This window comes from Falco biarmicus, chromosome Z (genome assembly GCF_023638135.1).
Source record: "Falco biarmicus isolate bFalBia1 chromosome Z, bFalBia1.pri, whole genome shotgun sequence".
NCBI classification, from domain to species: Eukaryota; Metazoa; Chordata; class Aves; order Falconiformes; family Falconidae; genus Falco; species Falco biarmicus.
This window is the reverse complement of record NC_079311.1, coordinates 80,530,308-80,549,410: the sequence shown is the minus strand read 5'-3', so window position 1 is coordinate 80,549,410 and position 19,103 is coordinate 80,530,308. Positions and strand designations below refer to the sequence as shown.

Genomic DNA, 19,103 nt, shown 5'->3' with positions numbered 1-19,103 from the left:
CCTGTTGGAATTCAAGATTTCCAGCAACATTCCCTAGATAAACGGAAAGCAGAGCCAGACACGAGCTCATGAACCCAACTCATCCTTTCCTACACCCCATGGCCAGCTGAAAAATATACCTAGCAGATGGCTACCTAAGCTGTGCTGTAAGACCTGCAAAACTGGACGCTCCAAAAACCTTCCAAGAGAATCCCTTTGGAGTGCATCTATCTAGAGGTGCCTTCTAAGCACCTCTGCTGGTTTTAGGGTGGCCCTTCTATACCAACTTTTTTTGAACTCGCAAAACATTCCACTGATTTTGCATTTTTGCATATGCCTGCTATAAATCCCCAGTAAGGCATCATAATATTATAGGAAAGACCACCATAAAAGCATACAAACCAAATTTATTCTTACTATTATCAGGATGATTACTGCTTATGCAGTGCAATAAATATGAACAGCTTACCAGTTGGGCATACCAAAACAAAGACGCTCAATCTCATTTCGACACAAAAAATCCTTGATGCCACGGTTCAGGAGGTTATTCTTCTCCCCATCCCTGGGCATCACATGCTCTTAGGGCTTTTCGCTGCCAGTAGTTTCCCCTGCAGCACCAGCGGCAGGGCTCCAGGCAGGGTGACAATAGATATAGCACATTAAATTCCTCCAAGGCCCTGAGCCACTGGGGCTGTCATCTCGCCTTTGGGAATAAATGATCACCCTGGAGTCCACGGCACTTCATCCTTGGAGCTGCATCCCATGGAAGGTTACACCTCATAACCCTAAGGGATATTTACACCTTTGTGCCACTTCTTGCATTTCAAAGCATCTTAAATACTTGGGGCTGTCTCACAGCTAAGTAGAGTGCAGCTTTTAGAGCACAAACCCAGCGATGGGTTGCACGCCATAGGATATGTCAGGGGAAACCCTCCTGCAGCTACAAGCAGGCTTGGAGGGTGCTGAGGCTGCTCAGATGGTGCTGGAGAACCTCGTGCGATGGAGAATGATGCTGCAGACCAGGTCCCTGGTCCCTCCCTGGTCACAGCACCCCGGAGCCGTGCACTTTTCTCGCCAAGATCTACCTGGCAATGCCCAAACCGGAGGCAGCGAGCAAGCCATCAAGCTCAGCGGGGCAAAGGGTCCCTGGTCCAGGGCAGGAATTTGTCCCCACACACTTTTATTTAGCCAAAGTCCATACAATCAGTGGAACTTGCACCACGTGCCTCAATAAAGCTTCAGGTAATCAATACATTTCCACATCCCAGCAGAACTAACATTTTCTGTGTTCAAGAAAAAAAAAAAAAAAAAAAAAAAGTAATACATACACAATTCTACTCTAAAATTTATGGGTATGGGTGGGATCTTGAAATAGTCTCTCACTTCTTTCTTCTGCTCTGCCTACGCAGTGCAAAGTGGCTCTGTGAAATTTGCTATTTCTAATTCAGGGCAAAAAGAGCAGGCTGAACAGGGAGCACACTCCTGCTCCCTCCACAAAGGCAGGAACAGCACTGTTAGCACACACACACACATCTGCCCAACCTCCTCCAAAAATTTCCAGTGCAGAGCATTCCTCAGCATTGCTTTTTTACTGGTTTACCAACTGTTAAAAACCCCACCCCCCACCCCCTGTTTTTCCTGATATTTGAAAACACGGCTACTATTTCAGACAAATTTTAAGGCTAACCCCATCAGCAAAATTCACATACAGGGTGTGGCTTTCCAACAGACCTGCCAGGGCTACAAATCTGCAGTTTTAATAAAAAAAATAATAATAAAAAAAAGTTCAGTTTCTTAGCACAGAGATGGATTTTATTTTGTGGTGGGTTTTTTAATGGGAAATTAGAAGTGTTACTATACTATCATTGGAAGTAACAGTAGTCATGGAATTAGTAATTATAAACAACACTAATGAAAATAAAGGGAGGGGAAGTGGTGCCTCACAGAATGTTTTTGTAATAGGGAGAGAGGAAGGGTTTTGAAAATTATTTGAGTCAGCCTCTGCTTCTTCAGCAAAGAAAACCAATTCACAGGTTTCCCAACCCTAGAGTCTTAGACACAAATGCAAAGTCTTTGCGAAGATCTTGCGCATGCAAAAATGTTAAATCTGCTGGTTGCTAAGCTGAAAATCTGACATGAGCACGAGCTACGCAACTTGTAAGTAGAGGAATTAAAAAGAAAGAAGTACGTGACCAGAATGGCGATGTGAATGGCACAGAAAGCTGAGCTCCGAGTCCACCTGCCCGATGGGGACCAGCCATCGAGGACCGCACCACCCACAAGTTCCAACGCTCTGTACCCATCCCTGCCCTCCCTGCAACAGCCATCCTTGGGCATCCCAAACAGCTGGATATGATCTGTGGGCAGACACGCGATCCTTCCTTCAACTAATTCTGGCACTGCGTCCCTCCTTGCACGGCAGCACCAGCAGCCCAGGTGCCGGTTCGGGTAGCGATGCCACGCAGGGCATCGTTTTCTTTGTCGCCCTGTTTGCCAAATTAGCTACCACTCGTAACGCCAGGAGCGACGCCTGATTTACAGCACTTTTAGCAGCCTCCAGGAGAGAGCACCTGCCTAAGCCGAAGATTTGTCGAGCAAGGAATTTATTGCCGGAACATCGCTAATAATTATCCTACCTTACACACAAGTTGATTACTACAGGGCTGTCTTTATCTGATCTCTCACCTACTAGAGTAAAACAATCCTTCCACATATCTCGTGAATATCTGAAGGACATTTCTGCGAGAAGCCACTGGCATAAATCAAATAACTGTCTGGGAGCTCTTTATAGGAAGATTTTCCTCTGGGACACTCTCCTCATCCAAAAGTTATGTGTGTCCATCACTCACCACCACGCTGTTCTCTATTCATTTTCTAGGTGTGCAAATAACAGGGTTTATACAGTTATAAAAATAAGACAGTCAGCTGAAATCTCTTTCATCTGCTTTTTCTTGCTGAGAATTTCTTTCCCAATCCACGTAACCAGAAGCACACACGGTAAGGCTTTATTCGGGGTACCTGCTCAGTGTGACCACCCGTTCCTACAGATCGCAGGGAGCCCATCGCCCTTTAGCAGAGCCAGGGAGCAGATGCAGGGGAAGCCAAGCAGTGGAGTGGCCTGAGAAACCCTGAACGTGTGCGTTGGAGATTTAAGGATTTCAGTTCTCCCATCTGGCTCATCTATTGCTTTGTTTTTTACAGAAATAAGAAGCATTTAAAGTTGCTTTTTTTTTTTTTCCTTTTCTTTTCTCCCCCATTATAAAATAGTGAGCAATCTCTTCCTAAGAGGATAACATTATGGTTGGTAATGCGAAAGAAAGAAAAAAGGAGATACAATCACAAGCACCTTTTCCCCAAAGTCTGCTGGAATCCACAAATGTGCTTTGATTTATTGACTACAGCGTCTATTGCAGCCCATCTACCACCACTTACTTATTTTACTCTGAGTTGTAATGCACTAAGTACAATGCCTCTCCAGTCTTAATCTCAGTTTAAAACGACAGAAATTTGGTATTTCTCAGGGAGCTTGTTGGCTTTTTATAGCCTAAGCAACACATACCAAAATAGTTTTGAGCATCCTATAGCCACATCCGAATACTAAAAGTGGAAGCTATTATCTGTGTGAGCTCAGAGCCTGTTTGGCTTTCACTTCTCATTTCATTATCATCTAACTCTAATTTAGCACCACAGCCTTTACAAGGGGTATATTTGATCTCAATCTGAGCTCATTTATACTCACTTTAATGCCAACTTACGTGCTGCTACTTCAGGTCCTACAGTTAAAGGTGCTCGGCAGGGGACGTGAATCCACACATCTGTGTAACAATAGGAGCAGGAACACCCAGACGGGTTACAGCCCTCTACTCAAATAAAACTTCCACTCCCACCCCCAACACAACATATTTAGCCCATTGGATGGTCCAAATTATTTGTAATAAATAAAAGCAACTACCTCTAATTTTATGAATGCCACACACGAAAAAGAAGTGGTTAGTTTTATCCTGATGCAAATTGGGGGTAGAAATCACCATTAGGGTAAAATCATTATTAGTTTAATAAAGGGTTGGTTTGACCCCACCTTGCAGAAAAAGGAAGCTTGGAGAAGCCCTCAACATGTCTCTTTTTACGGCCCTTCTATTAACGGCTCCAGAAAGGGATGATGGCTATTAACGAGTATATTGAAACTTCCCTGGGCTCTCCTCAAAACGCCCACACAGCCGACGTGGGCTCTGGGGGCTCATCGCCTGCCCCGGGAAGGGGGGAGCCCCCACCAGAGCCCAGCTCCCCAGCAAAGCTCACGCTGAGCATGGCCCAAAGGATCAAAGCAGAGGGGGCTGAGTCCCTCCCGCCACGGCCAGCGCCCCCCCCCCCCCCCCCCGCCTCATTTGTATTTAGAGCTGGCTTCTCCACCATCTGTGCAGGCTGGCCCTCCCTTCATCTCCCAGGAATTGGAGTGGCATTGTTTGAAGATCTGATTAAATAGCCAGAAAAAAGTAATCCATCACTTAAAAAGGAAAATGGAAACAGTTTACAATGGTGTCCCGTAGCTCTTTAGGATTTTCTTTTCATTTTCTTCTATTTTAATTTTAATCCAATGCCAAACACAATAACCACCAACACTGAGCGTATAATTTACTGACAGCATTTCACTTGCAATGACTAGCTGGGAGCAGCAACGAGTTATCACTTTCCCCAGGGATGATCCCAGCACCAGATTAAACCCCGCTGCAGCAGGGGCTGGCCGCCTGCTCCCTTCAGATGTTCATGCAGGTAAATATAATCCAAGTGCACGGACCAAATGTGAGATTCAGCTTAAAAGCAAGCAGAAAGAGAACAAACAAAAAGCTAAAGCAAAACAAGTGCGTCTCCCATAGTGAGATCTGAAGAGGAACAGGCTGGTACTGAGCAGGATGAGGATCCCAGCCAGGATCTCACCGACATGACATGAGATGTGTTTTCTGCCAGCGAGAACCAGTTTGTAAGTGCCTTCTCATTTTTAAATTCGTCCCTAAGGGAAGAAAACTTCATCGTCCCCTCTGGTGACCCCAGGGGGAAATGCCCACCTGGGCAGACGCTGGGCTGCACCGGCTGGAGGGCACGTTTGGAAGCAGGAACCCAAATCAGTATCTGCCCCTCCATCCTGGTACCCAACCACTGACCTCAGGCAGCCGATGGTGCTGAGGAGGGAGCCCAGGCTGCGGGGTCACACTAGCAGGAGGAGGAGAACAATGATGACTCTACAGACATTACACTTCTTCTCTAGTTCCCACCCCTCCTGACTCTTCTCCGACTGCTTGATGGGGACCAGCACAGTTTCACGGCTGCAAAGTGGGATGAGCACCTAGGGGAGAGGGGCTGAGAGGTGTTTGAAAAGTCCCCAGTTGCCACTGGAGTTGCTTTCATGCAGTGGAGAAAGGAGAGAGAGAAGAGAAAGAGACCAGGCTGAAGGAGATGCTGAATCTCAAAGGAGAAGCAATAAGAGGGACGTGAGCTTTGAAGACAGGCAAAAATCCATGTTCAACCATTCATTTGGGACCAAGACAGAAAACAGAGGGAGAAACCTTAGCCCTGGTCCCATTTCAATCTGCCTTAAGCATCTGCATGGAGAAGGCATCGCAAACTGGGAATCTGTGGCTTTCAGTGGTCCTTCCTCCTCGCTTTTGCCTAAAGGTGGTCTCAGCCACATGGTACCACCACCTCCCCCAGTACTGCCTGGAATCATGCTGGATAATGGTGCCCATAAAGGAGCAGCCCACAGGACTGGACTTACATGGATCTCAGCAAACATCCCTGTTCAGTCTCCAGCCAGAGGTTGATGATGTTTATTTACCAGGAAGGTGGGCCATGGCCATACCTATTTCTCTATTCCCAGATGGCCAGCTTTCTGGCAAAGCTCTTGGTGCTGATGTCACATGGAAATTTTTCAAAGGATTTCCCAAAGAAAATCTACAGTCCAAGCTACTGGCCTGGTTAATCGATCTCAGCCAAGCTGTCTCCAGCAAGTGTTTGTGGGCTACCAAGATTCTGCTCTTCCGAAGCCAAATGGGAGAAGGAACCACGCTCCAGCATGTTCTCTTGTTCTCAGCTTGCTGCCACAATCCCTGAGGAGCAGCAAGTGTAACCTGCAGCCCAGTGCAAGTCACGAATCATCTACAACCCAGAAACTTTGAAAGGCTTTTATCCATGTTTTACATCACGTCTAGCTTCAGATGAAGACATCTTTCTGTTACTTAAAACCCCATAAAGCAGGAAACACTTACGCTGCTGCACAGTGCAGTCCATAAAACTAAACACCTATTAATTTCAGGAGAAAATAAATAAATAAAAATCAATCATCCTTCCAGCACGTAGACACAAACCTTCTCATCTCAACAGTCGGCTGCACTTGATATCCCACTGCCAAAGTCTTCTTTTGCTTCCTCTCTCTGTCTCCTCTTCCCCGAGACAAACGCTCCACAACAATTTAATGCAGAAGTATGTCCGATGGAATTCCCTATCGCTTAGGGACCCCCCCATTCCCTCACCTCACCCGTCTGTGGTCACCTTCTCGTAGTTCAGTGGCACAAAAGCCAACCGATAGATGGGCAAGGCATCGCCGCCGTCTTTCCACGTGGGTCTGCTGGGCCTCCAGAGTAATTTCTAGGACAAGGCCAGCATCTGTAATTGCCCCCGCAATCAAAACACTTCAACCTATCTGGTAGCCTGGCCACGCTCTTAACTACAGCCAGCCAGCTGGAGAAGTAGGAGGGAGTAAAGAAGAGTAGCTGCTCATTTGGGATTTTGATTGTTAATAGCATTAATTACATCTACAATTCTGTATGTCCTTTGCATCTTACCAGGCTCGGGGATGATTAGCTGCGCGCTGGCCTGTGCATTTCCAGCTTCATTTTCAGCTACACACTGATAAAAACCTTCATCTGACTTTACCAAGCCCAGAATCCGTAAGTTGCTGCCACCCTAGAGAGACAGCAAAAGAGAAAGAATGGAAAAGGGAGAGAATTAATTAAAAAACACCATCCAAAGTGTATGTGGATTAGAAAACTTTCCCAGAGCAGCTAGTTCTGTGAAACATGCTCCTGGTATGTAACCTCAGCTCCAGCTCACACAGCCCCAGCCCTCCGAGGGCTGTAACCATAGGAACAAGCATCTCTCGAGGCCTCATGCTCTCTACGGCCCAGGGGTGAACTCCCGTGCCTGTGGGGACCACCCAATCCCCTGCTCGAGGCTTAAGCTCCAAATCACAGCCACCACGCGAGCACTGCTCGGAATTTTGTCCTGCCCCTTTGCTGCAGGGATGGTTTAAAAGCACTTCCAACTTCGGCATCTTTGAACAAACACTGTTCTGAAGGTCAAATCCTGGAGATCCTCAAGAAAAGGTCACTCTACACTTACTTCATTTGAAACAGACTTAACTTTTAACTTCTGTTAGCACAAGCAGAAACCATTTATGTTGGGTTAAAAAAAAAATATAAAATAATAAAACCTCAAGGGAGGGGTATGCTCTGGTTGTAACGTACCTTCCATTAACTACTGAGTGAAAGGATTTTCTAACATCTCCACCACACAACCGTGGCAGCCACAGAGCTGCCTTTCCTTTGGATGGCTTCTGGCTGCTTTCTAATAAGCAACAATGTATTAAAAAAAGGCTGAATTAAAAAAAAGGCTGAATTAAAAAAAGGCTGAATTAAAAAAAAGGCTGAATTTGCTATTCTTTATGGCAGAAGAAATCTATCCTTCATGAAAACCAGGTTAGAAAACCCCCTTTTTTGTGATAGGCAATTCAAAGACATGATGATCATCAATATTCTTTGTTACGAGGAGAAAAATCAGAAAGCGCTGAACCCTGCCACATCCCATGGCCTATGGAAATGTTCACAGTGACCAATGCTTTCGGGGTGGTCCCTGAAGTCTCAGCTCCCTTACAAGTGACACGGCATTCAGGAGAGGCCAGCAAGACCAACCCTTTCAGAAAACACAGCGTAAATTCTTAGCCTATATAATAGTCCCTAATAATGCCTATATAATAGTGGCATTTAAACTATGAGATTGGAGTCCCGGATGGGGATGGGCAGTATGCACGACAACTCTCTTAAAAAAAAAACAAACAAAAAAACCAACAACAACTCTAACCTGTAGCATTTTTAAACCCCTCTGTCCGAGCACTATTTCCTTGGAGAAGCCACCTATTATTTTTGTGCACCAAAGTCAATGGTAAGGAAGTCACTATACATGGCAAACCATGTTATTAGTAGCTACTCGGAGTATAACCTGATGCTTCTTTCTCCCCCAAAAGACCTCGTTCCACCATCACTAAAACCAGGAGACAGTAACAACGTTAGGTTGTGACCTAACACAAGGAAAGTATCACATTGGGATGTGTTAGGAAGCAGCAGAAATTTTGTTTTCTTTGGGAAGACTGATAAGTTTACAAAGGCAACGACTGTATCAAGTATCAGAACACATTTCAGAGCTTAGTAAAAAGATAAAAAGGTCTAAATAAGGGAAAGCCAGATAATTACCACTATCTGAAAATAGTCACTGGGAATGACCACTTCTCCATTCTTGATCCACTCCACCGTAGGCACAGGCTTCCCAGCCACGGCACATTCAAACTCAATATCGGTGCTCTCATAGGCATAAAGATTTGCAGGGCGAATTAAAAACCATGGAGGAACTGCAAAAAAGATCGGGCAGGGGGGAAAGAAAAGTGCAATGAGTGGATATAAATCAAGGCTTAGCAAGTAAATCATTTCAATAAGCCTGAAGAATATTAGACGTAAATAGAAAACACATCTGTAATTCAAATTATTCTCTTTAACCCTGAGCCTATTAAAAATTAAATACTAGGGAAAGCATTTATTTTCTAGAAAATACCCTTAAACAGTTGACGTTAACTTTTTTTTTGCCAAATGAAAGAATGCAAACCTCAATTTAGAAGACAGGGAAGATTTATGTATAACAAAATACATACATATATATATATATATAATTCTCACTAAGTGAATACAGGGGTAATAAAATCACATTCATTTCAGCAGATTAGATGCCAAGTGCATACATAACGAGGTCCTACAAATCCATACAGGGACAAGACAAGTCCAAGAATTTGCAAGTATTTAGAGTCGAGACATTCCCATAGAACCAAAAGGACTTCTGCCTGGGCTTCTGGAAGATGAGGAGATAATCAATAACTAGGAAAACTCTCCTTAGTGATTGGAAGATGAAAAAGGTTGAATTATCTCTGCTGAAAACGAATTCTTATTAAGCCAGCAATTAGCTGTTGCCTTGTATTACTATAATGTATTCACCGTTTTTTAGTATGTTATATGATATGCTAATTTAATTTAATTTCATCATTACCGTAATACTAGGATGATGGAAATTAGCAATTTGAGGAAAACTGCTAATAACATCACATTTCTAATGAGCAGCCCTCATTGTACTGGAAAACACATGCGAAGACACCGCAGCCCACGCACATTCCGCCAGCATCCGCAGGGGAAGGGCAGTCTCGGTTTGGAATATCCATAGTCGCCAGGAAGCCAGAATAAAATTCATTTCTAAATCCCATGCATGACTTATCATTTCAGACAGAAAATCCAATTGTATTTCTGGAGCCATTACTCCCGACATCTGATTATAATATTAAAAAAAACCAAACAACACAAACATCACCCTCTAAATTAAAAGAAGGTGAAGATTGCAAAATAAACTGTACAGAAGCTAAGGAATGTTAGAAGCGGGGCTGCCCTCGCCTCCCTAACTCAGAGCCCAGGTTTGCAAGGATTACAGCACGCTCTTCCATCACACCATCAAATTCTGTTTCTTCGCAGCTCCAGGAGGAACCTGCTCGCCAAAAAGAGCAATTCAGGATTTAATTTCAAGCTTCTTATTTAGTGCTTCATACTTTCTAGTTCTCAAATTTTGTCTTGCAAACAAAACGATTAATTTCCCAGTGTTTGTTGGGGTTTTGTTGGGGGTGTGTTGTTTTTTGGTCCCCTCTGGTTGTTATTTCTACAATACCCAAGCGAGCCACAAATGTTTTTAATCTTGTAGGAGCTGGACACTAAGAGGTGCTAGTAGCCAAGCTACCAGCCAACAGGCAAAAGCACCCCCTCATTTTTCTCCTCTGGCTAGCTATGATTTAGAGCAGCCTCTGTTATGCAGCACTCAATACACCAACATGGGTTTTTTTCGCACATCAGACCAAAAACTCTCATTAGGGATGCAGAAAATGAGAAAAACAGGTGCAAGTTAGAAACGCGTGGTGTAAGCGACCAAACCCGTGTCCATCAGGAATCCGATGGCAGGCATACAGATAAAATCGCGTTCTTCAGTGTTTGCATCTCACCACCTTAACTACAGAATTTTTTTTTTTTTTTTGCTTTAGTGACAATAGTTTCTAAGCTTTAGAAATAAGCAGAGCCCCAGATATCATCACCTCTTCAGTCACATGCTCCCAATTAATCCCGAGTGCTCTCCAAACAAATGAGGCAGAAATACTTTTGAGAAAATGAGATTTTGTTTAGAAACTGTTTATAACACAAAACCCAAGCAGATCAAAGCCAGATGGCAAAGGTTTTTATGTCAGCATCTTATGTCACACTTAAAAAAGCACCTGCCCCAGGACCCTCCTGCACTGTTCCCCCATCTTCTCTATTCCTCTTCCAGATCCGTGTCTCCTTCACTGTATATTTAATAATTGCAGATACCTAGAAGCTCCTGATCCAGTTCAGCTCAAACCCAACTCATGCAAATTAAAACTGATGAGGTGTCCTGATTAACTTAGCTGCCTAATTGCCTATCAAAAGGGCTCAGATGGATGTGTGCGTTCGGATCAGGAATGCTCCAGGCTGGGATGCTCTCGCTCTGCGGCCAGACAGGCATTCAACTGGGGTCTCCAGACCACGCAGCCACAATACAGGAAATTTTGTAGATGATTTTTCAAATAAAATATCACTTATAAGGGAACATGGGTAACTAAGATGCTGATCAAGAGGTTGTTAAAAAATAGCGTCGCTTACGCCAGAGATACACAAAAAGAGGTAATTTAATGGCCGAGCTACAAAGAATCAGCAGCGATAATATGCCTCCAAGAAAACGTAATCAGCTCTTTTGGTAAGGAAAACATGAAAAAAAAAACACCTTTAAGATGGAATCACATTCATATGTTAATTTCTAACACTTTTTTTTCCTTTTTTACACTAGAGCCCTAGCATAATTTATTCAACAAACTCACATAAACACAAAAGTATCTACGTAGTTTAGGAACCATGCAATCTTTCACAGCTCTGACAAAATTATAAACTACTCAATCTTCATTACCGTGGTTTATTGCGATGTCATCAGAAGCCTACAATTAATTTATAGACTTGTAACTCTCAGATTCCTGCCAGTTATTCTTTATGACGCGCCCGCTCCGGGACCCTGACCCTGCTTGCCTGCAGTTTCTCATTCCCTCCACCAGAACTGTTGCTCCTCTCCCCCCATATCTCCCCCTCCCCGCCCCCCCTTTTTTTTTTAATTGCTGGCATTTTTATAGACTGCTAGAAAGCTTGATGCATCCTTTTTTTTTTTTTTTTTTGTATGGTTTATGTTCAGTATAGGCATATCTGGGTGCTGAGTTTCATACAAAATAGTTGTATTTAACAACTGTAATGCTCTCGCCAGCATCATTCCCACAGTGGGGGGGTGCACCCTGTGTTTTTCTTAAGGTCACCATTAAAGCCAGTAAATTGCATCATTACTTTGTTGCAAATTATGCAGTATTAAATACAGGTAAGAGGCCACCAATACAGGTAACGTAACACCCTAAAGCAGGCAGATGTAACACATTTAGATGGGAAATATGTATGCATATATATATGTGTGTAAAATGTCAAGCACTATAAATATACATTCCATAAATATTTTATATATCAATAAATGTCAGGTGCTGCCATATTTGCTCTCTCTCTGTTTTTTCTCAGTAGTGAATATTTTAAAGGTGTGAATATACGAAGAAGGCTGGTGAGGTGGGTTGCAAAGGAAAGAAAAATACATGCTGTTTTCAGGCTCCTTCTAATTATATTGTGGCAATATAAAATGGTTTAAACAACCTGCAGACTCTCCCCCCCCCCAGCTTAAACCACTTCACAGAATTTTTCTTTTGATTTTCTTAAAGTATTTTTGTTTTCTTCAGAAAACATCTGTGAACTGTTGCAAAGTGGGACTGCAGCGAGATTTTTCCAGAACAACCTTGCAATGTAGGATGCTTATACTGTACTTTGCCCCAGCTCTGGGTGAAAGTCTTAAAATTCTATCTTCAGGCAAAAATAATTTAAAATAACACCTCAGAATGTTACATGCATTCCATATCAGGACGAAGAGGCTTTCTAAATGTTCATTTTCATTATTTCACATTAGCCCAGCTCTATCAAAATGCCCCAGTCACAGACTGAGGATATTTTACATTAGATACTGAGCCAAAAAAAAGGAGGAAAAACCCTAAAAGGCTAATGGAGATCTATAAAAGAAGATGTCCATGAGATTTTGGGTTTAACAGAATTCATATCAGCAAGTAGTATCACAGTCCTCACTAAACATCTCCAGATAAATGATTAGGTAAGACCCCAGCGTGCAACCCTATTGACTTGGGAAGATTTTTACTCATCTGAATGATGAAACTTAAATGAAATAGAGGATAGGAGTCATTTTGTTGGGATGTGGCATCACAGGCTCCGATTCAAACTGCATCCCTGTGCCAGCACACCCCCGATGCCTCTGGGGAGGGAGAACCCCTCGTTTTCCGCAGTGCAAGGAAAAAAAAATATGGAAGATTAAATTGAATGTGTATAGCCCTGTAAAGATGATGGTCCAGCCCTGACCTTCACTTGCCCAAAGGCAGCTGGGATGAAGAACGTGCTCTGAAGGCTGTCCCGGCTGCCGGCCAGCACCGAAGCCCATCATCCCACATGGGCACCTACAAAACTCCTGGGAGGCCAGTGGGGGAACGATGCCACAACCACCAGTGTGGGTCTGGGTCTTGGCTCTTCATCACCGGCTTCAAAGAAAGGGGGTTTTCCCTTTAAGAACCACAGCTGGCTGCATTCATTACCAAAAATGTCAAAGATGGGTTGTAATGAGCCTGTAGCAGAGGCTCAGGGACTAATGGAACGCTTGCCAGGAGAAACAGCTAGTTTAGAGAGCCGCATGTTGGGATGACCTCCCTAGTTCTAGAAATATCTTTTGTGAGATGACAGCTGATCTTGCAACAAGAGGAAACAATATTCACTTGGAGAAATGTCAGCGTTTCCTAATGCAAAGTGTCTTCCCTTTGCATGTTTGAATAAAGAATGTGTTTCTACTGACCCAAGAAAGATAACTGCTGTCAGCAAATGCCCAACCCTGTCAGCCTTCTGCACGGGAAGATTTCCAATTGCATGTACTTAAAGGGTGGCTTTGTCATCTCATAGATTCAAAACCTTAAAAAAAAAAAAAAAAAATCCCTTGTACTTTTCACTGCTAACTTGCGCAAACCGTGAATTGAAAATAAAGTTACATCAAGTGAATGTGCCAGGTTGTGTCTGCCTTAAAGGGAGTCAGCACAATCCAACTCTAAGCCAACAGAGTCCTGCCAGATCTAAAAATGACAAGAGAATTGGATTTTTATTTGAATATGGTTTTATATGTATGTATTTATGTATTTACTACTCTTGCCTGTTATACATGGAAATGCCAGAACCCTTATTTTTCAAGAAGTTAAAAAAAGAAATACCAAACTATGAATAGTGTTACAATGTATGACCCTTTGGAAAGAGTCCAAGGCATGAAACCCTAAAACTCCACTAATGTGTAGAGTTCAACACACAGCAGCTTAAAATTACTCTCTCTCTATCTCTTACCATAGCTCTGTACCCTCATCTTACTCTAAACTCTACCCTGACAAGCAGAAAAACAATATGTTCTCAATGTATCTCCCCTCAGACCAGCCCTGAAGAAATAAATGAAAAATGAAGCTGTTATTCTATGTAAAACTTCATTCTTCACCAAAATAAAGGTATTACTTGTCTTATTTAATGATTTATTTTCATGCTGCTTTAGCTCTCCACACGAAGGTCAGCTTACACCATTACTGCCAAACAGCAGAAGTTCATGGTTCCCAAGAGAAAAAGAGCCGAGCCACCAAAACTGCAAATGATCCATCACCACGATCCCATGACAATGGGAGAGAAGGCATGGGAGACAGCTCCCACAGCTGGAGCGGGGCTGTTGCACCCAAAGCGTTCCCACCCCAGGCACCCACCACCTCACTTTGCACTGAACGTAGTAGAAACGTATTTTCATCAGTCTGAATCTCCCATCCTGCCGGTACCCAACAGGGACCCTCGTCCCTCAGCATAACTCAGAGCAGCCTTTAAACTTTCAGAGTTGCCCGTGGGTTCAAACGCATCCTTAGGGTAAAACAGTGGGACCTGAGTAACGACCGGGGGAAACGGGCTAAGAACCAACACCCACCAGCACTCGTCTCCCAGTGTCTAAGGTTAGCTTTAGCCAACTGAAAAACTACTAATCTTTCCACTCCGGCACTATATAAATGAAAATAATCAAAATAAGACATTTTATTTTCAGGGACTGAATTACTAAATGCACTTCTGTTAACGAGTGTCCTGATGACACGCTTAAGGAAAAAGAAAAATTCAGTTTTATAAATTACGATGAATGTTCTTCCTCATTCCATCCAAAAAAACCACAGCAAAAAGCAAAGCTTAACACTGCTCCCACCCCTCTTTCCAAGGGTGGAAATATTTCTGAAGTGCTGGGAGGACCTGTGCCGTACCTGAAGAGCTACAAATCCTGATCTTAACTACACTAAAAGGTATTTTTCCTCATGGATTCATAGGAGCCAGCCCCTCACCCCAGTGCACAGGACAAGGAGACACCGGTTTTGCAAGGAAAACCCATTGCTGCCTCTGCAGTGGTTAAATGGCAGCTCCTCACGGACCCCCAAAGTGCTCTGATGGGGTCAGAGCAGTAGGGTTCATTAAGATGTTAAGAAAAAGGGATTTTGTCAGTAGTCCGCATCCACCAAGATTTTGTTCACACGCTGGGAATCAAGTAAGAAATTAAAATCACAAAACACGGCTTGCTCCTAGACGCTACGTGCCATTTCCCTTTTGTCTAAAAATTAGTTTAAAAAACTTGCCAAGGGCATCACTGTGTCTCATCATAAAAATTAAAGAAAACCCAACAAACAACAACCACCCTCTTGAGGTTTTTTTGGGGAAGCTTGCGTGGTCAGGTGGCTAATAACAGTTCCCACTTTATTGCCCTCCTGGTAGCCAGCCCCTAGTAAGTTCAGCAAGGTTGGTAATGACCCTGTGAAATCGCTCCCAGCTCCATCTGGCTGCTGTGACCTCCGCGCTGGGGAGCAGATGCAGCCGCAAGAGGGCAAAGCTTCAAGGTCTGCACAGGGAACGCGCACGCGCTCATCCCCAGGTTTCTGTGGAGTATGCTCTGTGTAATTCCTAGGAGCCCTACGGAATAAAAGCCACCCAACCTGAGACACACACGTCCTACCGCAGCGTAGCATATTACAGCATTAACATAAAAGTCTGTGAATTTCAAGCATTTATAAACAAATCAAACTGATCATCCTACTAAAATGTTATTTTATCAGCATTTTGGAGGACTTGTGAAACACAGGGACATGCCCACCACCAGGCGAGAAGTTGGGCACGGAGGGATTCTCCCCCATGAAAACACAGTGTCACGTACAACCACCGAGTTACAAGCAACATGAAACAAGAGCAACCCAGCCCCTTGTAACAGGTAAAAATGTTGCTCCGGCTCCTGGCTGGGTTTTCCTGGCTGGGGACCACAGAAGCAGGATGCTGTATGTGTAACACACGGATAACGGACAGCCTGGGAAAGGAAAACTAAGGTCACCCATATCTGTCGATTTCTAACTACCTAAAGATTTTATTTTATTGCTGCCTTTATGACTTATAGGACAGACAACAGTTATTGACAACATCCCATCCGCCCTGGGAACAAAATGAGCATTCATAATTGCGTATCAGGTCAATTTTTATCTTCAGATGCATTAACGTTATTCCTGTCAACCCCTGTGTAACAGAAATGCATGCATCACAGAACGGGCTTTCCGAAGGGTAATACAATACTGACAATTAGCTACATTTTGAGTAAGTAACATGAAAGAGAAAATCAGGTTGTAAGAAAGTTGCAGACAGACTTGTATCCTGCCCCCTCCTTTTTTTTTATTTTATTTTTTTTTTAATAATATCCTCCCTGTGTGCCTAAGGATAGCCTAAATGGGTATTAATGGGACCACAAAACGGGAACAGAAATTAAAGTCATGCTTCCCGGGGTCTCAGAAGGCACACCTGGTGGGTTTTCTTTTGAGTTAACACAAGATAAGCACTTAGAGGCACCAACTTCATCTCATCCAGAAACCCCCCAAAACACAAGGATATTCTACAGCCTTTCCCCCTAGGCATCCCCACAAGAGGCAGTGTTTGTGGGTAGACAGAAAAATAACTGGTGACCCTGGATGCTGCACCATCTCTCCTGTTCCCCACAGTACATTAAGGACCAGCAAAGGATCTTTTCTGGAGCTCTTTGCCAAGATTTGTGCTGACACCAGCGTGCCCCATGCTGCCAGACTCGATAATTGCCACAATAATGCATTGCATTTGGGGATCTCAAAGCAATATGTCGACATTAAATAATTCACAAGCATTTTACAGATAGATACACACACAGAGAGTAAATGACTTGCTCAAGGTCATGTAACATATCAGTGACAGATAATTAAAAGCTAGTGTAATTAATAGATGTCCCTGTGAGATTTCTGTATATCTAAGGCTCCCTTCCCTCTCCAGCTGCAAGAGCAAGCCGCTGCTTCGCAGTATGGATTTCCCAGGTTTACTTTCAGACAGGCTCCCTGAAAAATCCCTTTCGGGATCTGCACGTTTTTGCCGTGCTGCACCCAGAACGGTCCCAGCAGCCGGTGGCTGCTCCCGCTGGAGCAGGACCCGGTCCCAACGCTGGCTCTCATTTGCGAGCGGGTTGGTTGATGAGCCAGCCCCGTCTGCTCCATACAGCTCTCCTCCTCCCCAGCACTCTTCATTAAGGTTAAAAGTAACCACTGTAACCTCACCAAAAAGAAAAATGGAGAGGCTAAAAACAGCTAAACCCACGGCAGAAGTGCGGGGAACACTGTATGAGTTGATACCCCTCTTTGTTGCAGACACGATCTCTAATAAAGGCTTTTTTTGTTGTTGCTTTTTTTTGCAATTCCATTCCTTTTCCACTTCTGCAATGCAAGTGACTTTCCCCATGGGAAGGAGTGGAGCCAGAGAAGGCGCCATTCCAAACGTATCCTGGCTGATGCCACCTTTTTAATTCAGGAGAAAAAGTTCCCAAGAAAGCCATCGAGATTTGAAGGTGTACAGACAGTAAATCATGGGATTCGCTCCGTGACTCAGCCAGGTCCATGCACAGGCAGAGCACGGATCTGTGCTTGCTGAGACTCATTGGCATGCCTCAAAAGAACAAGGAAAGTAGTACTCTTACCTTGAGAGCCTCCAGCACACTTGGAAGTATTAAAACCACAGATTTTTAAATTTTTTTTTTTAAAGAAAAAAATATTATGGCAGCCCCTCTATATTTTTTCTTTCTTTAATTGCATTCTATTCATTCCCAAGCTAATATTTTGTAAAGAAAAATCAGCAACTGATCACATGGCAATACCCTTTCCCAAAGCATGCAAGCCGTTCTCTGGAACAAGCCATCCCGTCCATTAAATTAAACTAAAAATACATTAAATTAAATTAAAAATACAAGTGTTAATCCACTTGAATCACCCCATGAGCAGTTTGCCTGGCAGACTGAAGTTCTGCTTGGAGGAGGTCCAACACTAAAGACTGGCAACAGTTTGTCACTCTGCAAGAGGGAAATATTGAGGGAGTCTGCTGAAAAGGTACTTTTTTTTTTTTTTTTTTTTTTGGAGCTCTTTGTATGGCCTTGATCTTCAGTTTATCACACTGTCTTAAAAGAAAGGGAAATGAGAAACTGAGGACCAACCAGGTAAGACGGAATATGGTAGATCTATGGGACACATTACTGCACTCTGTTACGAAGTTTACGGTACTTTCAGTACCATCCTGATGGACCTGGCAAGTTCAAGAGTGATTCTCATGTCATTTTTTCAGGCTCAGACATTAACTTTTAAATTACGCCATTCAGACCAAACCATTAACACAGACTGAGGGCAGACGCTCAGAACTAGTACCCTGGAAAAAAAAGACTCGAGAGGTGCAGGGAGGGCTTTCCAAACCCCGCTCTGCAGAAGACTGCGAATGAAGAAGTGCCAAAAGGTAAGAAAACCTTCTGATTCCATTTTCAATCCCCAGAAATAGTCACAAGGAATCGCTGGCATCTGAGCTAACACAGCGTTAAAGCAGAGGACAGCAGCCACCCGCCGAGTGCGATGCCAGCGCCCTGCCAGCCCTCGTTCACCCACCCCCTAACCCCGGCGCCCACTGCCTGTGCGGAGGGACCACTCCTCACCCCAGCCCTTTTGCAACTCACTGGATGAATTTTATCCCCCTCGCTCAGAATGAAGGAAGAGGGGGGAACAGCTGACAGAAGCCACGGTGGTCCCTGCCAGGTTCTCCTCCTCAGAAATCAAATGAAAAGAGACCCGGCATCAGGCTAATGCCAGCTCTCGCTCTAGGGGTCATGCCACTCCGTGGGCATGTGGCTGTCTATCCATACTAGCCGTTGAATAAATACACACAACATCATTTCACCATCCTCATAGAGAGGTAAGGCCGACAGCCAGCAAGTGCTAGGTCTTAATGAAAGCATCAAAAAGCTCCATTTAGCTTAAAAACCTAAAAGCATATGCTAGGCAGATTTATTTTGGTTGATTTGGTTAACAGCCCTACCTGCCAGCTGAGTATAAAGATGGGAGCAACGGCAGAACATGAATGATGGAAAAGACTGAGGATGCTTTTGGTGCAGCTGGCACGACCCTCCCTGCACCCTGGCTGCTCTGGCACGGGCTGACCTTTGTGCTCGACACTAAAATTGAAGCACCGGGAGATGAAAGGGCTTGG

The 19,103-nt window shown here is 43.9% G+C and overlaps 1 protein-coding gene across 1 annotated transcript in view; it reads right to left on the bottom strand.

The window, feature by feature from the left end:
- DCC (DCC netrin 1 receptor) overlaps positions 1–19,103 on the bottom strand; it is a 554,206-nt gene that overhangs the window by 212,273 nt on the left and 322,830 nt on the right. Inside the window, exons 6-7 of the mRNA XM_056325745.1 lie at positions 8,499–8,653; positions 6,816–6,936 (exon numbers count right to left, since the gene is read on the bottom strand). Of these exons, the coding sequence (XP_056181720.1) occupies positions 6,816–6,936; positions 8,499–8,653 (276 nt within the window). The remainder of the gene's footprint in view (positions 1–6,815; positions 6,937–8,498; positions 8,654–19,103) is intronic.